The sequence below is a fragment of the Mus pahari genome, chromosome 14, assembly GCF_900095145.1.
Source record: "Mus pahari chromosome 14, PAHARI_EIJ_v1.1, whole genome shotgun sequence".
Classification (NCBI taxonomy): Eukaryota; Metazoa; Chordata; class Mammalia; order Rodentia; family Muridae; genus Mus; species Mus pahari.
The window spans coordinates 18,071,171-18,095,300 of NC_034603.1; the positions used below are offsets into that span (position 1 = coordinate 18,071,171).

The 24,130-nt window shown below is 46.1% G+C and overlaps 1 protein-coding gene across 1 annotated transcript in view; it reads left to right on the plus strand.

The window, feature by feature from the left end:
* Gfpt2 (glutamine-fructose-6-phosphate transaminase 2) overlaps positions 1-16,087 on the plus strand; it is a 46,802-nt gene extending 30,715 nt beyond the window's left edge. Inside the window, exons 10-19 of the mRNA XM_021212035.1 lie at positions 655-818; positions 1,424-1,519; positions 1,632-1,729; positions 1,995-2,115; positions 4,387-4,544; positions 4,776-4,890; positions 7,380-7,507; positions 10,736-10,903; positions 13,172-13,333; positions 15,186-16,087. Coding sequence (XP_021067694.1) covers positions 655-818; positions 1,424-1,519; positions 1,632-1,729; positions 1,995-2,115; positions 4,387-4,544; positions 4,776-4,890; positions 7,380-7,507; positions 10,736-10,903; positions 13,172-13,333; positions 15,186-15,230 — 1,255 coding nt within the window. The 3' untranslated portion in view covers positions 15,231-16,087. The remainder of the gene's footprint in view (positions 1-654; positions 819-1,423; positions 1,520-1,631; positions 1,730-1,994; positions 2,116-4,386; positions 4,545-4,775; positions 4,891-7,379; positions 7,508-10,735; positions 10,904-13,171; positions 13,334-15,185) is intronic.
* Positions 16,088-24,130: the final 8,043 nt, after the last annotated feature.

Consider the following 24,130-nt stretch of genomic DNA (forward strand, 5'->3'; position numbering starts at 1 on the left):
CTAGACACACCCACAGCCAATCCGATGTGGGCAGTCCCTCAGTGAGGTCTCCTTCCCTTCTCAGGTGACTCTAGGCTGTGCCAAATTGAGAGGTAAAGTCCACGAGGCCAGCAAGTAACTAGAAGCTAGATTTTACCCAGGTTTGATTTTTGGTAAGACCACATAGGCGGCATGTCCTTCTCTCAGAAAGTGCACACCATTCCACCACTTCTCCTTTTGTGTTTAGTCTGAGGTTCAAGTCTTACCATCCCTACTCATCCACTGTGAAGATTCGCTCAGCTTTCACCCTTGGGTTCAACAGCCATTTATGATCCTTGATTAGAGCTAGTCATAATTAGGAGTTTGTTCTCCAAATGTTCTATCATTTGTTCTCTATTACTTAGATTCTATTATATAAACAGAAGCTTGTCTTTATAAACCCTATAGTTTTAAAAGTCAAGTGTTGAGTGGGTGCAGGCTCTTGCAGCCAAGATGATCCTCAGACCCACACAATTAAAGGAGAAAGCTTACTCCTGTAATTACCCTCTGACCTTCACACCCCTCCTGTTCCCCCCCCAACACACATGGGCACATGAATAAATATCAATCTTAAAATGTTTAAAGCAAGAGTAGAACATGACCTTTGATGTCTTTTTTTTTTTTTCTTCCTTCTAGTGCCATCATAGAACACACCAACCGGGTCATCTTCTTAGAAGATGATGATATCGCTGCAGTGGCTGATGGGAAACTCTCCATTCACCGAGTCAAGCGCTCAGCTAGTGATGACCCCTCCCGAGCCATCCAGACCTTGCAGATGGAACTGCAGCAAATAATGAAAGGCAGGTGTCCTCCAAGAGTCCCTGTGCAGTTGCCTTAAAGAATAGATTATCTGGGAGCCAGAGATGGAAGGGTTCCCGACTCCCGGAAGTTACAGGGTCTGATGTGTAAATTGGAGATTGTCACTGTCTGGCCCTCTTTCTTTCTTTCTTTCTTTCTTTCTTTCTTTCTTTCTTTCTTTCTTTCTTTCTTTCTTTCTTTCTTTCTTCCTGGTTTGGTTTGGTTTGGTTTGGTTTAGTTTTTTTGAGACAGGGTTTCTTTGTATAGCTTTGGCTGTCCTGGAACTCTGTAGATCAGGCTGGTCTCGAACTCAGAGATCCACCTGCCTCTGCCTCCCAAGTGCTGGGATTAAAGGCATGCGCCACCACTGCCTGGCATGACCCACTTTCATCTGACTTGTTTCCACAGCACCACCACACAGGAAAACACCTACAGACACTCTTTAAAACCTTTGGGGTGGGGGGCTTTATGGGTATTATTAGAACTATGGCACGGTGACATCTTGGCAAAAAGTTACAAAGTTTCACCAGGCATTTCCTGCTTCAGTTAAGCTCTGAAAATGTATCTAAATTAAAGGTCCTTACCTTGTTGATGTTTCTCTGACCAGGTAACTTCAGTGCATTTATGCAGAAGGAGATCTTCGAGCAGCCAGAATCAGTTTTTAATACCATGAGAGGTCGGGTGAATTTTGAGACCAACACAGGTAATCACCCATACCCAGTAAGAAGCCCTTGTCTGTGCCCTCCTCCACTGAATGCAGTCAAATGTGTTGTGTCACATGTATTAACGTTAATTCCCTGCCTCGTGTTCTTCAGTGCTCCTGGGTGGCTTGAAGGACCACTTGAAGGAGATTCGACGATGCCGAAGGCTCATTGTGATTGGCTGTGGAACCAGCTACCATGCCGCTGTGGCTGTAAGTGCAGTACACCAGGCCTTGGGTAGTCCTGGGAAATTATTAACAGCAGTCAAGACGAAAATGCTGGTCGTGATGCTGTCGTGCACTTGAGCTTGAACCAGCTTGAGAAGTGTACTGAGCCCTTTCTCCTAACAAGATGGCCTGCTGAAGTTCCCACACTACTGGGACAGCAAGGCACGGTGTGACAAACTATCCTGAGAAGCCTAGGTGCCCTGTGTCCCTACAAGGCCTATCACTGACTTCAGTCTCTATTTGGCTTCAGACACGGCAAGTCTTAGAGGAACTGACTGAGCTTCCTGTGATGGTCGAACTTGCCAGTGATTTTCTGGACAGGAACACACCTGTGTTCAGGGATGATGTTTGCTTTTTCATAAGCCAATCAGGTAAGGGAGATGGACAGCGTGGTTGGATTTCCATTGGCTCACCTCCAAACCCTCTTCTCTGTACACCACCCTCTCTCTTCTTCCAGTGAACCCTCTGTGCATCGGCTACGTGACACCCATGGTCTCATGCACTGGGTCATTTAAACGCCCCCAAAGCATTGGTTACTGGCAACACTATATGATAGTGTGTGACTTTTCTCTGGGAAGTGTGACCAAACATGATTTCACCCCACATAGGTGCCAGTGACAGACCAAAGAAAAGATTCCACCCAAGGCTAGCTTAATGAGCTCGTGATGTTACTGAGGTTACTCACAGAAGCATGGACGACTTAAAGGAGCTACCTAGCCCACCCCAGCATGGCTAATGCTGCATACGGGGAGTTTCCTCCGTGCCTTAGGAGAAGATGGCCTGCCCTAAGAGTCTCTGCCCTTTGGCTTCCCCTGCCATTCTAAGCTTCCAAGCGCTTCCAAGAACATTTACCTACATGCTCCTAAATGTTTTCTATACTTAATTTAGAGGAGGAAAAAAAAAAAAAATCTCAATTCTACTCCTATCTTTATAGTCAGTGCCCACACTGCCCAGCAGGGGGCAGCATGGAGAGATGTGGTTCTGGTCAAGGGAGGAGTCCTTTCCCTTAGCTGAGTAAGCCTTTCCCAGATGCCATCTTCACACCAGGTGAAGGTGTGCTCCAGCTGAGCCATGGCCATGGAGTAGCCCACAGAGATTTAAGAGGGATTTTGAAATGTTTCAATTTTGGTGAATTCCAAAGCTTTGTAAAAGTAGGAGCATCCATGTAATGAAATATCTACCCTTAGAAATTACCAACCACGTCAACCTTGGGTCAGCCATGTGTGTGGATCCTAGGGAAGCTGATGTCAGCATCATGTCATCTGTCTCCACAGATAATTCAGATTGTGAGACAGCTGTAAATTGACCATACAATTCTAATGCGTGGGGGGGGGGATTTTAATATTGCTTTCATTTTGAATTTTTAATACCATTTCCATTTGATGACAAACTGAGTTAAAACTAGTGCAGACACATTCACCATCCCACTGAATAAACTGCCTTTGGGTTAACCTTCCCCTCAGAGCCTAAATGTAGCTCATGAATGGGTAGGGAAAGTCAAATAAAATAAAGAAATAGAAATAGGTAGGTTTCATGTGACAACATTGTAGTGGCAGTCTGCTAGTCTCTGTACGGCCATACTCTGTTTTTTGTTGGGTCTTTTTGTTGTTATTGTTTTATTCAAGATTTATTTATTTTATATACGTGAGTACACTGTTGCAGCCTTCAGACACATACCAGAAGAGGGCATCGGATCCCATTATAGATGGTTGTGAGCTAGCATATGGTTGCTGGGAACTGAGCTCAAAACCTCTAGAAGAGCAGTCAGTGCGGTTAAGCGCTGAGCCATCTCTTCATCTGGGTTTTAAAGTGAGATTTAAGTAAACAAGCTGCCAAACTCAGAGATAGAGGGCTGACACGGGGAGTCCCATGTTTCTCCTTTCCACCTGCCTCTCTCTAACTGATGCTTAGAGTCGTCCAGAAGTCTAAAGAGAAAAAGGCAGAGGGGAATCAGACCCCTTGGAAGCACTTGGCGACACCAGTTTTGGGGACAGGTCAGGAACTAAGCACCACCAAGGACATTAGCCGTCTGGTTGGAAACTCACCAGATGTCATTTCATGGCCGGCCGGCCTCATACCGCTTTGAGTTTCTTTAAAATCGACAAACAGGGAGTTGGTGCCGGCTTCTGCATAAACCTGTTGGTGTGACCTAATTACAAAAAAAGTATGTGAGTCTACACTGGGAGGTTGCAAGAAATATTTCCTTCAGATAGATTCTATTTGAGAAGACCATGTGGCCAGTCTTGCTTTTCGATGTTTAAACCTCAGCAAATTGTACCCAGGCAGCTGCACAGCCCGGATGGGGATATGTTTGTGTTTCTCTGAACTCCTCAGCCTAAAGGGACTAAAGGGAAATGAGGACTGAACCCCCGTCCCCCGACAGAGTTGACATGAGGATTCAAGGAAACGGGATGAGGAAGCGCTTGCTATCTAAATAGCAATGAGATTCAGTCTAAGAAACAACAGGGAAGATGTTGAACCAGGGCTGTCTTTCCCAAAGGTTGACTGGGCTTCGAATTTCCAAGTGGGATGAGAAGGGGTGAATGAGGAGGAAGGGAGGATGGGAGAAGAGGGTGCTTGCTGGCCAAACAGCAGCACTTACAGCATCTCACAGCTCACTCACAGCATCTCTCGTGTTGCAGGTGAGACTGCAGACACGCTCCTGGCGCTGCGATACTGTAAGGATCGAGGTGCACTGACTGTGGGCATCACCAACACCGTGGGTAGCTCCATCTCCCGGGAGACCGACTGTGGCGTCCACATCAATGCAGGGCCGGAGATTGGGGTGGCCAGCACCAAGGTACGAGTTGTGTTCTTCAGGGAGGACCTGGGTGGTGGCATGAAGATATGGGTACCCTTGCAATTGCACTTGGCTCTTCTCCACCTCCTCCCCGCCCCTTCTCTTCTCTCCTCATCTCTTCATTTTGTCATTATATCTTTTTTCCTATCTTTGTTCCTGTTGTTCGGTTCTCCTATCTCGTTAAACACCTTGAGACAGCTGTCTAAAGTTCCCCTCCCCCTTTGTCCTCAGGCGTACACCAGCCAGTTCATCTCTCTGGTGATGTTTGGTCTGATGATGTCTGAAGATCGAATTTCTCTACAGAACAGGAGACAAGAGATCATCCGTGGTCTCAGATCTTTACCGGGTGAGTCCCGGAATGTGGCATTCTTTATTTTCAAATCCATTGGGTCATTCTCTTTCTCCTCTCTTATGTAAGGATGCTGTTAATTACCCTCCCCTCCAGACTCAGTGGTAAATCCTACTCCACAACCCATGTCCAAACCTGCCCAACAATTCTCTCTAGCCAAGATTTAAAGCCTCCGTTGTCAGCAGAGCTCCGAAACCTTTGCACCTGACCTCGTCGGGCTCCCTCCTTTCCCAACCGCCTCAGAGTCTATGTAGCAAGCTGATCTGGCTTCAGTGGCGGGATGTTTACCTTAAAAGAACACAGTTAGCCAGGCTCTTCAAAGGGAACAAACAATAGGGCTTGAGGCCAATAATAAAGGTCAACTTTCCAATCATTTAGAATTTGTCACTAACTTAACCAATTTCCAAATTGGAAGCTTTTTTTTTTAAACTAAGAAGTTGGTGATTTTAAGGAGGTGATTTTTGTAACTAAACATGTCCATTTTTAGATTTGTCTAGCTCTGGGCCTTTTGCAAGATGTCATCAAATTGAGTGAAAGAGCCATTTAAGTGCAAATCAGGTCAAATGTAACAAAATAGAGAAACTTCATCTATGTTTGAGATTCCATACTTGCAACTCAGGGTTTCAAGAAACTGTTGCTCCTTGTCTGATGAAGAATCTAAGAACGTTTCTAACTATTTGAAGACATTTAAAACCTTTTCATTTTCCAAATATAAATCTTTGTAAGGCTTAGAAATATTAAATAAATATTAAATACATATTAAAACAATAATGACTATTTGATTAATAATAATTATTATTAATAAAATAAAATAATAACTTTAGGCTGATGAGACCACACAATAGGTAAAGACGCTTGCTGCCCAGTCTGAAGCCCCAGTTTGGTCCCCCAAACCCCTGTGATATAAGAACTGATTCCCTTGTAAGTTGTTCTCCAACTGGCACACACTTGACATTGCACACGTGTGTGCACTCACAAATACAAATAATAAAAATATTTTTCTTGATTTTCCTTTTCCCCCTCCCAACCCCTGTTTTAATTTGAGACAGGTTTTCTCTGTGTAACAGCCCTGGCAATCCTGGAATTCACTTTGTAGATCAGGCTAGCCTTAAACTCACAGAGATCCACCTGCCTCTGCCTCCTGAGTGCTGGGATGTAATAATTTTATTAAAAATAAGTCCAATGATACTGAAAGGACCAGAATCAGCACAAAACACTCCAAGACCAAGTTCTCAGCACAAAGGAGATTTATTTGTCCCAGAAGGACAAAGATGCAGGGAATAAGAGACAAAGACAGGAGATACAGGATGAGGGGGAAGGGGAAGGGGAAGGGATATTTGCCCTGAGGAACAAAGGACTGCCTCTGGGTGGAAAGGAGACAGCCCTGGCCTACAGGCAAAAGGCAGTTTATAAAGGGAAAATGGGAGTCCCCTGTTAGGATGAGTAGGTTGCTTTTGATGAGGCATGTGAATTAGGGTAGCCAAAGGGGGTGTCGGACTTCATTCAGTACTTTGATAGCTGGACCATGGTGGTCAGCCTCAGGGGGAGGAATTGGCCACATAAGGGACTGGAGAGAGATGGGATGAAGGGCAAGGACTGCCAGAGCCACACACATTTGCTATGCTTCGGCCCGAAAGAGCCGTTCAATAACAATCTTCTCACACTTCTATTTTTTTTTTTTCAAAAATATATCATTATAAGTTTATTATTATTTTTCAATGAATGAATCAGCACTTAAAAAGAAGTTTTTAATTAGTGTTCTTCTTTTCTTTTCTTTTCTTTTCTTTTCTTTTCTTTTCTTTTCTTTTCTTTCTTTCTTTTTTTTAAGACAGGATTTCACTATGTAGTTCTGGCTGTCCTGGAACTCACTAGGTAGACCAGGCTGGCCTTGAACTCAGATATCCACCTGTCTCTGCCTCTTGTGTGCTGGGATTAAAGGCATATGCTGCCATGCCCAGCTGATTAGTGTTATTTTCAAATCCAATAAATATTGAGAGCTATAACTCATAAGAACATAGGCTCTTGAGGATAACAAGAATTTGTAAGAGTGTAAGGGAGTCCTGGGACCAGGAAGTTTGGTCACAACCGGTCTGACTTGCACTGACTTTGCCTCGGGACCTAGCCCAGGGCAAGGAACTGAGGAGTTCATTTGGGATTTCAGTCCTATGTCTTCTTAGGGGGTGATTTCATCTCGATGGCTCTTGGTTTATTTCCTGTAACATGGAGCTGGAAATGAGAGCGCATAGCCTATCTTATAGATATTCACAGGCATACTCACACGAACAGGAACTGCCAAGCTGACAAGTTCCTGGACAGTGTCCCAATTATGACAGACCTAAGTTAAAAGCCTGTCTAAAGAATGCATGGAAGCAGTCTCGCGAGCAGCCTAAGTTTCTAAACCTTGTTCTAGCAGGGGATTTGCCTGTGACTATTTGGAAGAAGTCAGAATGACTTGGTTCTGTCCCTTATCTCTTTGCATTGCTTAGAGCTGATCAAAGAAGTGTTATCCCTGGATGAGAAGATCCATGACTTGGCCCTGGAGCTCTACACACAAAGGTCTCTCCTAGTGATGGGACGGGGATATAACTATGCCACATGTCTGGAAGGTGCCTTGGTGAGTCCCTCTCTGCCCAGCCTCCACCTCCAGTAGCTGACTGCACAGTCTCCCAGGGCATCACAGGCCAGGCTTAGGAGATACTGAAAGAAGCCAGTGGGAAAGGTAGGGATTTGCAAACCCACTAGGCTCCTTCATGAGCCTGTGTTGGGTGTTGACTCTTACTCTGGGGTCACAAAAATGGGTGAAGGAGGTATCTGTCCCCAGGGAGCCCTCAGCCTAATGGGGAAAAGGGAACAAGGCATTGTTGGGTGAAGCTCCTTGAAGTGCCTGGCATATGACAGTTTATTTGCTTTAAAAAAAAATCTGGTATGTGTTTTATAATCCCAACACTGGGTAGGTAGAGGCAGGAGCATCTCTGGGGCTCACTTGTCAGCCAGTTTAGTTTATTTGGGGAGTACCAGGTTCCAGTGAAAGACCATGTCTCAAAAATGGATGGCTCTTGAGGAATGACACCGAGGTGCGCGCACACACACACACACACACACACACACACACACACACGCACACTTGAGGAATGACACCTCTGTCTCTTTTTCTTTCTCTCTCTCTCTTGAGGAATAACACCTCTCTCTCTCTCTCTCTCTCTCTCTCTCTCTCTCTCTCTCTCTCTTTCTCGATGAATAACACCACACACATACACACACACACACACAAACGGGGGCACAGGCACACTCAGACAATTACACACAGAGATTGCATAGGGGCACTGAGCCAAATTCAGACCCACTACCACAGGCAACCTACAGGGAAAGAATTTTGGTAGCTGAAAATTCCAAAATCTCTATAGATCGTCCTTGTGACCGACAAACTTCCAAAGGGGGCAGAGCTTGTATGGCCACAGCAATGAGCAATTTTTTTTTTTTTAAATGATGACTAGTCGTTTTATTCCCTAACAATATATTCCCAGTGTGAGAGAAGCTGATGGGGCTGAGGCGAGGTGTTAGAAGTGTAAGGCTGGCACGGCTGAGTCTAAGCTGGCACACTTCTCACCGTTAGTGTGCCGTTTATAGAGCAGAATGCTCATGCAGGACAAGGGGATCCCATATTCCAGTGAGACCGCACTGGGAACCATAGCAGGACTACCAAGCATCTTGGCTCCTCTCCTTATCGTACCCCATCAAGATGTGAGCGAAGACATTCAGGGAATATTGCAGGTGGTTGTAGCTGAGAGCAAACTGACCACGAGGGGCAACTTTCAACATATGCATCGTATGCACGTTAATTCTTCCCTTGGGTCACTGGCTCATTGTAAAAACTAAGTACCAAGGATACTGAGGAACCCCAGATACAGGGATACACACAGATCAAGGTGTCTGGGACTGGATATGGTGTTTCCCTGCTGTCTCTGACCGTGCCGCTCTTCCAGAACCTTTTGTTCTGAGATCTAGAGGCTTTTCCAGGCCTCCTTTTGCAGTTTTAATGGAGGCTTCCTTCCAGAGGTTTCATTGGCTTAGTCACTGGCCTCTGAGGGATAAACCTAGGCTTGAGCCAGAATCCGCTATGCGAGGATGTGTGAGATGGAAAAGCCCAACCCTCTACACCTGCTTGGCTCTAGATAGTGCAGACCTAGCCCATGGCTAACATTAGCATGGAAAGACACCTCTCCCTTTGAACATTGTAAGATTAGGGACTATGCGCTAAGAAATAGAAGGGACAGAGACTAAACCTGTGACTCAGTTACTTCCCTGCTTGCCGAGGCAAAATACCTGAGAAAAGCACCATGGGGGTGGTGGTGGGCTCTCAGTATGAGGGCGCAGCCCATCACTGTAGCGAGGGCATGGGGATTGTGCTCCCATTGTCCACAGGCAGGGAGCACTGAAGGGAGGGCACAAGGATTGTGCTCCCATTGTCCACAGGCAGGGAGCACTGAAGGGAGGGCACGAGGATTGTGCTCCCATTGTCCACAGGCAGGGAGCACTGAAGGGAGGGCACTAGGATTGTGCTCCCATTGTCCACAGGCAGGGAGCACTAAGAGGTCAATGCTGGTCTTCAGCTTACTTTCTGCTTTTTACTCTGTCCAGGACCCCAACCTGTGGAACAATTTCACCCATACTTAGGGCAGGTCTCCTTTGTGAACCCAATCTAAAAACTGTCTCACACACATGCCCAGGAGGGGTGTGTGTGTGTGTGTGTGTGTGTGTGTGTGTGTGTGTGTGTGTGTGTGTAATTTTAAATCCCACCAAGTTGACTATAAAGATCACCACTGGTTCGTTCATTTTACATCAGTCAATCCCTGCACTGTGAACTCAGCTCACTTGCAAGGGTCTGACCCCTGCCTGAGGAACAGAGTGCCAGGCGTACAGGGGCACAGAAGAGGCACAGACTGGGCAGGGTGAACTTTCAGCCTCTTGATAGCTCTGCTCTCTGGCTGTGGGGGTCAGCTGCGGCGGCAGAGCGTTGCTGATGAAAGATGCACATTCAACTGTGTCTCCAAGTTGGTCTCTGAGGGAAGAAAGGAGTGTTTAGGGCTGCTGCTGGCACAAGTCAATGGCCCCTGTGTGGTCACTTGGAGGCCAGCACTCCAGCTGTCTGTGGTCTCCAAGGAGGAGCCTCTTGCCTCACGGGGTGTGCCTGACCCAAATAACTAACTAGCTCTAGACACGTGGAGGAATATTTCCTTTAACATTCTCATCAGTGCATTGATGAAGACTTCGTGGTGGATGAGTGAAAGTGTATGTACCTGAATGAGGGGAAAATATCAAATAATAGCCCACAGTGTGGGAATTTACTAGATAGGTCAATCTAAGCAACTGTTTTAGATGTGATTAAGGATCTAAAATTGGGAGAATGGTTAACCAGCTAATTGAATAAGGGCACATCTAAGCAGAATACAATGCCACCATTATCTGTGGTAACCAGGAAGACCACGTGGCTTGCCAAGGGGTTGGAGGTGTGGGTGAAGATGAACTAGATTGGTTGGATGGATGGCTGTGCATTGCACTGAAGAGAGGTGTCACTGTTGTGCCTGGGGGCTGCAAGGTTACTCTCTGGGCTTTGTATCATGGGTTTGTTCATGCTCTGGTCAGCAGCCCACCCATCCTCTCTCCTGGCCCGGAGCATCCCTTGCTGCTGTTGACCCATCTATATATGCCCTCTCTGCCTTGAGACCTTCAGCTCTTACCCTCTGAGTAACCCCCTCTCCCAGCTTTCCTCTGTCCCTCTGTCTTCTCTGTTGCAGCCCCCACCTCCCCAGCGTGACACTGATCCCAACTTGTGTCTCCCTAGAAAATTAAAGAGATAACCTACATGCATTCAGAAGGTATCCTGGCTGGAGAGCTAAAGCACGGGCCCCTTGCTCTCGTCGACAAGCAGATGCCGGTCATCATGGTCATCATGAAGGATCCTTGCTTTACCAAGTGCCAGAATGCCCTGCAGCAGGTCACTGCCCGCCAGGTGAGGGCTCTCCAAGGGACTGACATTCCTGTTTCATACCACACGTGCCCATCTCAGCCAGTGCCGTCATCCCTGGCTGCTGTCTGTGGGTGTGACCACACTCTGTCCTGTCCCCTTCTGTTTGCATTTATCTTTTAATGTGGAGGAGGGGCAGGTATGTGCCATGGCAGATGTGTGGAGGTCAGAGGACAACTTGCAGGAGTGGGTTCTCTCCTCTTATCATGTGGGTTCTGGGGCTGGAATTCAGGTCTTCAGGCTTGTTGGCAGAGATATATCATCTCACTGGCCTATTGGACCCTTCTGAATACCATGCAAATTTGTCAGGGATCTAGTGAGCCTGAGGTCATATCCTCTAGCTCCTTAGTGAGAGCCAGTGACCGGTCTCTCTCTGAGCTGCCCTGGAGACAGAGGAGATGCTTCTAAGGCAGCATCTTAGGGGAGGAGTTTCCTCTCAAGGTTGCTGTAATATAATTTTAATGCTAACTTTGCAGAGTTAAGTCAGTCTTCAGAGAGTGCGTACACAGTTCTTCCTAAGACTGATCCCCCCATCTGAACCCACATATTAGGAACTAATGAGCGCCCAAGCCTCAGACTGGTTGAAAATTTGGAGGCTTCCGAACCCCTCATGTTCAGAACTCTCTGGAACAACTCACAGAACCTAGGAAAGTGCCATGTTTACTATTAAAGTGGATTACAGTGGATTCAAATTAGGGCCTGCCCCCAGAGGACAGAGCCATAGTGTGGCGAAGGTTCAAGATGTCCTTATAGTGAGTGCCCCTCCAGGTACATTGATGTCTGACACCCGGGAGCTCCCTTGAGCTCCTTCAAGACTTTCCTTGTGGTTTCATTACGAAGACACAATGGCTAAATCACTGACCATGTGATAGAACTTGCTCTGCAGTCCTGCTTCTGTTTTTGGTGATTCGAAGCTTCAACTTTCTAGTCACAGTTTATCTGTCGAGCATAGTCGGTCCCCATCCTGAGACTGAGTTATCTTGTTAGCAATAAACTCACGTATAGTCCAAGGGGTCCAGTGTGAACAATGACACTTCTAATTCCTCAAAGTCCAAAAAGTAGGTTGACTCCCTCTCAGGAACTAACCCGGCCAGATCAAGTTATTCTCTGGCCTCATGGAGATAGGATGGCAGAGACCACTTAGATTCACGAAGTCACAGTTAGACGAATTCCAGTCTTAAGCCAGCCACGGCCACATAGTCCTCGGTGCCATGGTTAGAGAGCTAGTGTAACGACACAGTTGTGTCATTTCCTACTGAAACCCCTCTCAAAGCTTCCCATCAGACTGCAGTGACCTCTCTCCCATTCTGCATAAAGGAACCACTGAGTTCCAGGTGTTCTGCCTGCCCTCATTCTCATTCATGCCAAGCTCATTCTTTCCTCTGAGCCTTTCTTTGCATTGGCTCTTCCTATTGCTTTGTGGGGAGGGGGCAGAGGAGGAGGGAGGGAGGAGTTTCTATGCAAATGGTTTCATAAACCAATGTAAAGCTTTCTACATAGCCAAGGCTGGCTTGAACTTGCTATGTAGACCAGGCTTGCTTGGCTCTGCCCTCCCAAACTTTCTTAGTTACTTCTGAGTTGTTAAAACCTTGATAAAAGCAATTTAAGGATCTATTTGGGTTCATGGTTCAAGGATATAGCCCGTCAGGGTAGCAGGAATTTGAGGAAGCAGCTAGTCAGACTGCATATTCTGATCCTCAGTTTGGCTTCTCCTTTCTATGCAGTCCAGGACCCAAGCCAAGGGAATGGTGCCACCCACTTTCAGAATGTGTGATCCCATCTCAATTGACATAAACTAGATAATCCCACACAGATGTGCTTGGAGACCTGTCTCCTAGGTGATTCTAGATCTGGCCAAGTTGACAGTCAGTGTTAACATCATATAAACCTTATCACTTTCTCTCACTCATGTTTTATTGCCCCTGTGGCATTTACCCAAAATTCACCTTTGTTTATGATTCTATTTTCATGGATTATAGAGTTAGGAGTAGGTCAGATCAAGGCATCTGTGAAGCTAGTCAACAAATGGATGCTGAATGATGGTGCAAGGTGCAGTCACCTGACCAGGAAAGGGGAAGAAATAGACCAAGAAGCACAATTGTCCTTTACACGTGGCATACACATGACCTCACTGATTATGTCACCACTATAGCAGTGCTGACTCCAGAAAATTCCAGAAACTATACTCGGTTCAGGAGAAGGTTTGCTTCTTTCAGAAACATGGTACTTTATGATCCCCTTTCTCTGCTTTAGGGTCGCCCAATCATACTGTGTTCCAAGGACGACACCGAGAGCTCCAAGTTTGCATATAAAACCATTGAACTTCCCCACACAGTGGACTGTCTCCAGGGTATCCTGAGCGTGATTCCACTCCAGCTTCTGTCCTTCCACCTGGCTGTCCTCCGAGGTTATGATGTAAGTCTAAAGTTTGTATAAACATAGCAAAGGGTTGAAACAGAAAGCTAAAGGTTCTTTCTTACTGATGCATTGTTGTTTTTTATGGCGTTTGTACATAGTTATGGGCACAGGGTATCATTTCAATGCACAAATATGTCATTGCGCTGTTTGTAATGGACAAGTTGCTTGTGTGTGTGTGTGTGTGTGTGTGTGTGTGTGTGTGTGTTTTTAAACCACTTATTTGGATTAAAATGCTCATTGGAGAAATGATAACATTTAAAGTAACTTTCATTTTAAGGTTGTTGGTCTGGTGAAACACACTTAGAAGCCAGCATTCACAAGGCTGAGGCAGGCAAATTACACATGTGAGGCAGCCTATGCTACAATGAGAGACCCAGATACAAACAAACAAACAAGCAAATGCTACTGTTATCAAAGTAAAGATCCTGTTTCTTCCTTGTATTATTATACTAAGTTTTTTTTTTCATCTTTATGAACGTGTTAGGTGCAATGTTCAATTGTTGTGTAGTATTCCTTTGAAATCTTTTTTATTTTTACATTTTTTTATTTATAAGCCTGTACTTGTGTCTATGCAACTCTATGCTACACATATATAGTTTCCCCCAGAAGCCCCTGGGGATCGGATTAGTTCAGGTCCTCCAGGAACGAATGCTGTAGGTGGTTGTGAGCCACTGCTGTGGGTGCTGGGAATCTAGCTCAGATACCCTGGCGGAGCAGAGCGCTCTTAACCCCTGAGACAGCTCTGTGGCTGCCACTCCAAGCTCTTAACATGGGTTACTGAATCATTACTAAAGAGGCTGCTGTTTCCAATTTTTCATTTTTATGAATAATACCACGGTGAACATGTGTGTAGGCACATCATTGTCCCACATTTAAGATCTATCACTGTGGAGAAAATGATTTGACATTTGGAGACTGCTAACATCCAGTCTACACCTCAGAAAAGAAATGATTTATCTCACCAGCAGATGTGTAAGAATATAATTCACTGTGCCAAAAATAAAATCTATGTTACAATTTTATTTTGAGTTTATAAAACTATAATAATCCAAAGAACAATATCCCAGACACACCTAAGTGTCTATCATCCAAATTGATACTTGATAACTTTTGGTTGTATTTGTTTCATTTTTTCTTAACATATAAATAAAACATCTTTTTTGCAGACCAGTGGAAATCTACTCTCTTACCCATCTCCAATCATATTTCCTTCTCAGTCTCTACCCTAAGTAACAGTCTTGTGAAATTCATGTGCATTCTTCCAAAAACAGGATTTTTTTCATTAATTAATTTTTCTGGTGCTGGTGGTCAAACCAAGGTCTGAAACGTGCGCTATGCAGACACTATCTGTGAGTTACACCCCAGTCTTAAAAAGTAAATTTTGTTTGTTTGTTCTTTTCATTTATTTTTTTTTAATGAAGCTTTGTTCTTTGTTTTGTTTTATTTTGTTTTGAAGACAGGGTTTCTCTGTGTACACCCTGGGCTGCCTTGGCTCTCTAGACCAGGCTGGCCTCAAACCTCACAGATATCCACCTGCTTCTGCCTCCCGAGTGCAAGGATTCAAGGTGTGCGCCACCACCACCCATCGAAGCTTTATTCTTAATTGTACGTATGCCTGTGTGGTTTTGTGTACCTGAGTGCAAAAACAGCATGGTACTGCCACCTGTGAGATACTCAACAAATTGCTCTGTGGTAGAGGCTGGCCTTGAACTTCTATTCCTCCGGCTATCCAAGTTTGTATTTCTGTGTGCCTGCTTTATGGGGTGCTGGAGATGGAACCCATGGCTTTGCATGCTAAGCAAGGACCTCATGTGAGCTTCATCCTTCGCCCTCCTGTCTTTCTTTTTAGGTTGACTTCCCCAGAAACCTAGCCAAGTCTGTCACTGTGGAATGAGAACAGGACTTCTATCACAAGACTGTCGTCACCTGTAGACTGATTCAAGACCTGAACCGACTGCCAAGATGCCACAGGGGAAAGGAAGTGGGCCTCCTTGGGCCCCTCATGCTTCCAGTAGAGCTTGACAGCTTTGACGTGCCTTGTACCCAAAGTGCTTTGCTTACAGCAAATGCTGTTTCTCTGTGTCCTGACGTCACTGAGGAGAAGGGATTGTTTACACATGGAGGAATCAGAGCAGACTTTCCACTACTGTGCAATAGAGAAACCGCTCTCTTCAGAGTAACTGTGAACCTTTTTTTAACCAACACTAGCTAGTTTTAGAAGTCGAAATATTTATAATGACGATTGTATAGCCTTTAAGTTATTTTTCTAATGTGTGGCTTTCTGTAGCCATGGTAACGCCCTAGACCATGCCTCTGGGCTACCCAGAGTGCTGTCTCTGGACACACTCGTGCAGTGCAGGTGTCATTCATCTCGGTTTGGGGCACTAGGCATGAGCCCTTTGTCTCCTTTCTCTTTGTTCTCCCTCCACAAGCTGCTCCTGATTCCTGTCCCCAGACATCGACGTGTCCCCTCTACCCTCTCCCAATGCTTCCTTTGAGCCCAGTTAAAGTCTCCTCCTTTCAATATTCTCAGATGGACTCAAATCCCTCGGCTCTCCGACTTCTGCTTAATCAGATTATGGATCTTTCTTAAGCCCAGGCAGCACTTTGGTCCCAGCTCCCTGTTCATAGTAAACCAGCCTGAGATGCCCCACACAAGAGGGCAGTTTCATGGGGGCTGCCCTGCTCTATTTAAAAGCGTGCACAATCAATGTACTATGCAATTTTACAATAAAGACAGTGCAACTTTTTTTTTTCCGACTTGTTTGTTAGAATTTGGTTAACCTCCTTTTCCTTACATCTGAGGGTCTGAGCAGTGTCTGGTGGGGACAGTCTCATCATTAGTGCTGCAGTTTAGATAGGAGTCGTCTGTGTCTCCCCCCCAACCCCCCGTGGTTCATTCGTGTGTTGAATTTAATCCTCGTTGGGAGGTATTTTCCATTGTTCTAGAGGCTGAGAAATCCAAGATCAAGGCACTAGCTGTTTTGGTACGTGGGAGAGTTTGCTTTTTTTGTCCCTACCAGAAAGCCTTTGTACTTTCTCACTGTGGAAGAGGCAAGCGAGCTCCCAGAGCTTCTTTTAAAAAGCACTGATTCCACTAGGTGTGGTGGCACATGCACAGATTTCTGAGTTCAAGGCCAACCTGGTCTACAAGATGAGTTCTAGAACAGCTAGACCTACATGGAGAAACCCTGTCTGGAAAAACCAAAACCCCTCCCCCTCCCCACCCTCCCCACCCCCACCCCCAAATGGCACTGATTCCCATTCATTCTGTAAAGGCTGACTTTTGTGTATATGCATTTGTATGTGTTGGAGGGAATATACCTGTACAGAGGTTGACACTGGGTGTCTTTCTGGATTGCTGTGCACTTGGCTGAGGCGGGATTTCTCTCTGAGCCCACAGTTTGCTGGTTTGGCTAGTGTAGTTGGCTAGTATGTCCCATCTCTCCTTCCTTAGTGCTAGGATTGCAAGCAGATCACCACATCATCCTGGCTTTTATATGGGTGCTCTGTATCCAAACTTTGGCTCTCCATGCTTGCTCAGCAAGTGCTGGATCCACTGTGCCACCTCCACAGCCCAGATTCCACTTTCATTACCATCACGTGGGGGCTAGGGATATAAACATACTGGGGGAGAAATACAAATCCAATAGACCATGGCAAGAGGTGATTTGGGGGAACTTAATAGATCAAGAAACTATTGTTCAAACTTTGATGAAGGTTTGCCCAATAAAGAATTGTAAGTCAGAAAAAATTAGTACTGTCCACTCTCTTGTTCTTTGTGTTGTTATTAAGTCCAGAAATCTCCCTAATAAGTCTTTGTCGGTGACTTTTTTATTCTCTTTTGTCTTCTTCTGTCCTCAAATACTGCAGTGTTATAGCCTTGAGACTCTTTGTTAGTTGTTAACCTCAGTCAAGATATGCGCACCCTTTAGGTTTGGGAGAGTAATTTTATTTTAGGTGTATGCATGCATGTATATGTGTGCACCTCTTGCATACTTGGTGCCTGTGATGTCCCGAAGAGGGTGTCAGATCCCCTGTAACTGGAGTTAAAGACAGTTATGTGTGTGGGTACAGGAATCAAACCCAAGTCCTCTGGAAGAGCATGCAGCACTCTTAACCACCGAGCCATCACTGCAGCCCCAGAGTTCTAAGAAATCTTGAATTATTTTGTTACAGAGTTCTGATTCCTCTCCTCTGGCCTCTCTGAACTAAAATGCCTGCCTGCATCAGAGCTTGAAGCTATTTGATGGGCAGAGTCTAAGCATTCTCCCCTATCAATCTTGTCTTTTAGTTCAACTAGTTAGGAAATTTGTTCAATCTTCTCTCCCTAACTGTCTCTGCTACCCTATCTGCAACCAACCTACCCACTAGGAATGTATGTCTATGTATTAAGTAAGGAACACAGGTAGGATTCTGTAGAACGCCCACCAGTTCGTTGTCCGAGTTTTCCTCATGGTTAGGATGGGTTTATGGCCCTGGGGGAGAAAGAGAAATATTCTCATTACCTCTCTTCAAGGATACGAACCACTAACATCACGACTCATGTCAGTGTTTTTGTTTAGTTTTGTTTTGTTTTCTTTCATATTTTATTTTCCAAGTGCTATTCCCCTTCCCAGTTTCCCCTCCTCAAACCCCCTTTCCCCACCCCCCTTGCTTCTTCTTCTTTTTTTTAAACTTAGCTGATTGTTTTTTTCTTGATATTTTCTTTATTTACATTTCAAATGTTCTCCCCTTCCCAGGTCTCCCCTTCGGAAACCCCCTACCCCATTGCCTCCTCCCCTGCCGCTATGAGGGTGCTCCCCCACCCACCTACTCCCATCCCCCCTCCCTGGTATTCCCCTACACTGGGGGAGTTATGTCATTGTTAACTGTCAGTGTTAATCTTGGTCTGAGATTAACCCACCTGAGCCAGTCAGCGCCAGATTTTGCCCTCTGCCAAGGTTCTGTGTCAGGTGCTATTTGCTGAGAGTCTACCTAAGGCTGATGGGAGCTGTTTGAGTTGGCCTCTGCACTTCTGACACACCCCCAACATTCTGGGTCTGTCTATCTTGTAAGTACTTCCTGATTCATATCACAGTAAACTCCAGATCCACCTTGTACATTTCCTGATCTACCGGATCTCTAATGACTCCTGGTTCCTTCTGTCAGAGAACACAAAGACCAGTCTTAGAAACACAAAGATCTGAGCTCTGTCTTTCTGTTACTGGGGTGTGATTACCCTGTAGGTCACCTCACCTGAGACCAAGGTCATGTATGAATATGCAGAATAGCTTCTGAAGGGCTGGCTCTTGTCTCAAGGGTGTGATATATTTTCAGTCTCTCTAAAGCCAAAAGTAATATTTTTTTTTTCTTTTGAAATTTATCTTCTGCTTAGTTTCTACGTGGTAAGACTCAGTTTTCTGTTTGCCTGTATTAATCTTTCTTCCATATGACCTTGGACTGTCTTATCCAGGTTCAAGGCCAGTTGATCACAAGTTCTGCGTATATATCTGTTAACATGGGCATTCACTGCTAGAAAACCCTTGGTGATGTGGAGTGTCATAATGTCAATGTTCTCAGAGAGCTTGACAGACTTTTAAAAAAACTCTCTGGTCTTTAGGCTGGAAATCAAGGCCCAACCAGAGGCTGACACTCTGGAAGATGCCTAGAAAAAGGCCCCCTGAGGGCCACAACATTCGGTTCTCAGTTATACAGTCCTGATTATCTGCCTCCATTCAGCACAAGACCCCCATGTCACCTCTACACCCTCCAGATATCAGAGAATATGTCCCTTCATTACCACCACTTCCAGCTAGTTCAGTCTACTCTCTTCAGGTGGTGTCATGTGAGTCTGGGTCTAACACAGTTGACTGGCATGTGTGTAGAAACTACAAGAATGGTTCATCACTGAGTCTTTTACTTGGGAGTTTTCAAGACAGAGGGTCCTTGCTCTTGAATGCACCCCAAGAGGGAGGAGAGAGGGAGAGGGAGAGGGAGAGGGAGAGGGAGAGAGACCCAGAGAAGAGCAGGATGTGATGAAGAGTGAACCCCTGACTTCTCCAGCCTGGCTCCTGAGCAGCTGGCTCCCTAAGCCTGACTCCATCCTTCTTTTCACCACAGTGCACAGCACAAGAACTTCCCAGAACATGTCTTCCTGTGGGTCTGATGCAATGTGAGTGGCCCCAGGGCTACTGTGAGGTATGAAGAGGTAAAAGGTTATTTCAGTTCCAGTGAGGCCTTACAGAAATGATTAGGATCAGATGTCATTAGGATTAGGGTAGGCTTCTGGTGGTTTTATGAGGAAAAACACCAGACATTCACACATATACATAGTTTACAGACTTTGTCTCAACTGCCCAGAAACTTTTCTAGCAAGAAAGCCATAACTAGATAAGGTTTCTCAACACTGTACTTCCAACCACACACCAAAATAAACCTCTTTGTGTGTGTGCCTGTGTGTGTGTATGTGTGTGGGTTTGTGTAGCTTGTGTGTGTGTGCATGTAGTCACCAACTGGAAGTCAACATTGGGTGCTATTCCTCCTCAGATGCCATGCATTATGCATTTTTGAGACAAGGTCTTTTGTCAGGACCTCAGAATCACAATTAAGGTAGATTGGCTGGCCACTGAGCCCCAAATTTGCCTGTCTCTGCCTCCTTAGGTCTAAGATTAAAAGCACATGTCTAGCTTTTAAAATGGGAGTCTGGGGGACTAAACTCTGGTCTTCCTTTGAATTATCACTCACTCTCCTCCCCTTTTCTCTTTAATGGCTGTGGTTGGGGTTTCTAGTTCAGTTTTGTCTTATGGTCCTGGGGTCTGCACCAGACAGAGCCTTCCACCTGCTATGTGCAGCTCATTCTTATCACTGTGGTAAAGAAGCTGACGGAAACAAATGGGGAGAGAGTTTCCTTTGGACGTGGTTTCAGAGACTCACTCCATCCTGGCAGGGAGGACAGACAGGGAGGAGCAGGGCAGTGCACATCACAGCTGCTAGGAAGCAGAGAGAGGGAACGCGCACACAGTGGCTTACGCTGCCTTTCCTCATTTACTCCACTGGGGCCCCAACCTATTTAGTACCACGCACACTCAGGGTGGGTGCTCTCCCCTTAGCTAGTCTCTGGCAATAGCTCCAGAGACACATCTGGATGTGCATTTTACCAATTTCCCACTCAGATCTCAATCTAATGAAATTCAGGATAAAAATGAACCATTACTGTAGGTGAGTGCTCCACTACTGAGCTAAGTCCCTGATCCTGGCTCTCTTTATAAAGTGGCCTGCCTCTGATATTTCATGTAAATACACACACACACACACACACACACACAGAGAGAGAGAGACAGAGACAGAGACAGAGACAGAGACAGAGAGACAGAGAGACAGAGAGACAGAGACACAGACAGAGACACAGACAGAGAGACAGACAATACTTGTCCCTATTGGTTTATGTGCAGTTTTTTTCCCTCTACAGAACCCAGTTGGTTCTTCAGTTAGATTCCTCAGCAGTGGTAGCAGTAGCGGAGAAGGGAAGAAATGTTTGAAAAGAGTAGAAACGGAGGACAGGGAGGCAGAGCAGCATCCCCAACAGGCAATAATTGCTGTCTTTACTGCTTCCCACAGAATTAGGCACAGAGGAGCTAATCCCTTGCCCAAGGGAGTATTGCTGATAAGTAGAATTAGATCGGAACACAAGCCAAGGAAGAGCTTGCATAGAAGCAGGCCTCTGACAAATCCCTGTTATCCTAGCACCCCAAGCCCCAGGACTCATGCCTTCTGATGCTTGGGTGGTATGTACAGTAGAATTCAGCTTCAATCCAAAATTGCTGTACTATTTTGCAAAAATATTATATCATTTTGCCTTCCCACCATCAGGGCATGAGTGTTTCAACTGCTTCATGTCACCATCAACACTTGATATTAAATTTTAGTGCACGACTCCTAGTGGCTATGTAGTGATAGCCCATTGCAGATTGGTTATATTCCCCTAAAGTCTTGAAGCAATTTAAAAATCAATTCTCTTCTCTTGGCACCTGCTACCATAGCCCCAACCCAGGCTTCAGTTTCTCAAAATGGCCTTTGCTGTAGCTCTCAACTGGTCTTGTGGTCTTAGCCCACCATTCTTCAAATCTTACAAGTCTTAGTGAGCTTTCTTTTTTTCTTTTTCTTTCTTTCTTTCTTTCTTTCTTTCTTTCTTTCTTTTTTTTTTTTTTTNTGGAACTCACTCTGTAGACCAGGCTGGCCTCAAACTGAGAAATCCGCCTGCCTCTGCCTCCCAAGTGCTGGGATTAAAGGCGTGTGCCACCACGCCAGGCTCTTAGTGAGCTTTCTAAAATGCACATTGAATCACATCACGCGTAGCTCCTTGCTTACCACCCGTAACGGCTGCCCTTTACCTCCATAGCCGAATTTCCAGCCTATCATGCTGCAAAGGCAGAGAGGTAAGGGCCACAGGAAGAATAGGGTGAAGAAAAACTGGGGCTTTACCTGAAGGGGTATCTTCCACCCAGTTCCTCAGGACCACTGCCCTTCGGGAAGAGAACCCAACAATGGAGTTGCTGCTTTCGTTTTGGAATCCCTTTCCATGTTAAATGACGCAGAGGTGGCACAAAAGCAACCGTTTACCCATTTGGTTCAATAAAGCAGAGCGATGAAGGAAGGCCGCCTATGGGCCCATCAGCCCATGGTCACCAAAGCCACTCCGTCCCCAAGGGCTGCATCACTCCAATCTCCTTACCTACCTCTCCTGCCAGTACAGGTAGCTGTGGTTCTGTGGACACAGCATACATGTCCCTCCCGCTTCTGAGCACTTGGCCCAAATGTGTTTCAGAGTCTCAGACCCAGCCCTTTGCTTTGCTTTCCAGCCTCGGTAAGGACTTCCTTCTGCCAAGAGTTCCTCCTCCACTGTCTCTCCCTGCCCGGCCAGGGTGACCAGGTGTCAGTGTCCATGTATGGAGCCCACGACACAATACCCTGTTGGCGGGACCTTTGCACTTAGAGGTTTCGACCAGGATTCTGTGCACTCATTCAAACCATGGACTCCCGTCATTCTACCTTCATCCTGTCATTTTCACCTCAGTATGTCCACCATTATTTTGTAAAAAAAAAAAAAAAATCAGAACAAAGAGCAGCATCTGTAGGAAGAACGGAATCTGAATGGAAAACTTACTGGGTAAACATACCCATGATGATTTGCGGTTACTTACTTGGATGTCTAGGGATTCTAATCTGAGGGGAAGCATTCATTGGTGTTCTTCAGGGAAACTGAAACAATGATAGCCAGGCTGTGCCGGTTTTTAGTAATGCCAACTGCAGGCTCTGTTTTCTTTGGGGCTCCTAAAGCAGTGATGGGAAGAGCCGAGGTGAGGACGGGTGTGGACAGACGCTCACAAAAAGAACCTTTCTCAATGCAGTGCACTCAGGAACTAGGAGACTTTTAAACAGGAATAAACCATACTTCCCCTGGTGGCCAGCATGGGGGTGGCCAAAGGAGGACTCTGCTGGTTGGGCTTGGTCAACTTGACCTAGTTAGTTCTATCTGGGAAGAGAGGAGACTTAACTGAGACAATGCCTCCATAAGACTGGTCTGTAATAAAGTTTGTGCGGGCATTTTCTTCACAAATGATGGATGTGGGAGGGCCTAGCACACTGGAGGCAGTTCCATCCCTGACCTAGTGAGCTGCCTTCCCCCGCTGCCTCGGCTTTGGTTCCTGCCTGCAGGTTCCTGCCTTGAGTGTCCCACTTCCTTCAATGGTGGAGTGTGACCTGAGAGTTCTAAGCCAAAATAAACCCTTTCCTCCCCGAAGTGCTTTCTGGTCACTGTGCCTTGTCACACCAATATAAAAGCAGAATAAGTCAGAGACACTGTGACTGTCTGGATCCCCTTCTCCACCCCACTGCTCCTCTGTGCTCCACCACCCTAGTTCAGTGCTTGAAACCAGTCACAGCTCTCTTCAAATTCTGCCGAGATTCATGGGGTCTCCTAGTCTCTTGATCTTCCTATACGCAGAGTCCTTCTCCCTGGCTACCCCTTGGTATCCTGTGACTACAGCTCTACCACCATAGACACCACTTGTCAACTACTGTCTCCATTTTTCCAATCCCTTACAGGCCAGTCCTCAACCTAACCTGTTCGGAGCTTCCTTCACTGTGTTCAACGTCCCTGTCTCACTTGCAGCCTTTCTATCAAAACACAGAGTAGTCAGAATCCCAAATTCGGTGCTTTCCAAACATCTGATTCACCTCAGACCTTCTGGAACCTACTTGAGAGCCAGAGAGCTGCAGAAGCGTCAACAAAAGCAACAGTGTTAAAGACCCGCTGCCTAGACGTCCTTCAGCACTGGACGGACACCCTCCTCACCCCTCTACACCAAAGCAGAAACTTGTCTCTTACAAGAGTCCTCTTTAGGCTATACCTGTCACTGACTCATCAGGGTCGTGGTCACCGTCTCACCAACCCCCACCTTCTGGACATCTGGCTGCACCCCTGTTATGATCCCATTCAGTGTGGCATCTGCCTTAGTGAGCAACAAACCCCAAGGCCCCCCCCCCCCCGCTTGTCCTGGCTCTTCCTCCGGGGCCGTTGTACTCCAGGTTGCCAGGCTTCAAGTCCTTGATCCTGCCCAGAACTCTTGTCTAACCCGGTTGTCTCTAGTCCTTTTCCAGGTCGCCTCTCCATTTGCACCTGCTACCACCGAGGCCTGACAATGGCTCCTACACTGTAGTAGCAAAGTCACGCCTCGCCCCTCCCCGGCTCTGGCTCCCCTTAGCCCACCCTCTCCGGCGCATGCGGGTCTCCTGGCCCTGGAGGGCGGGCTC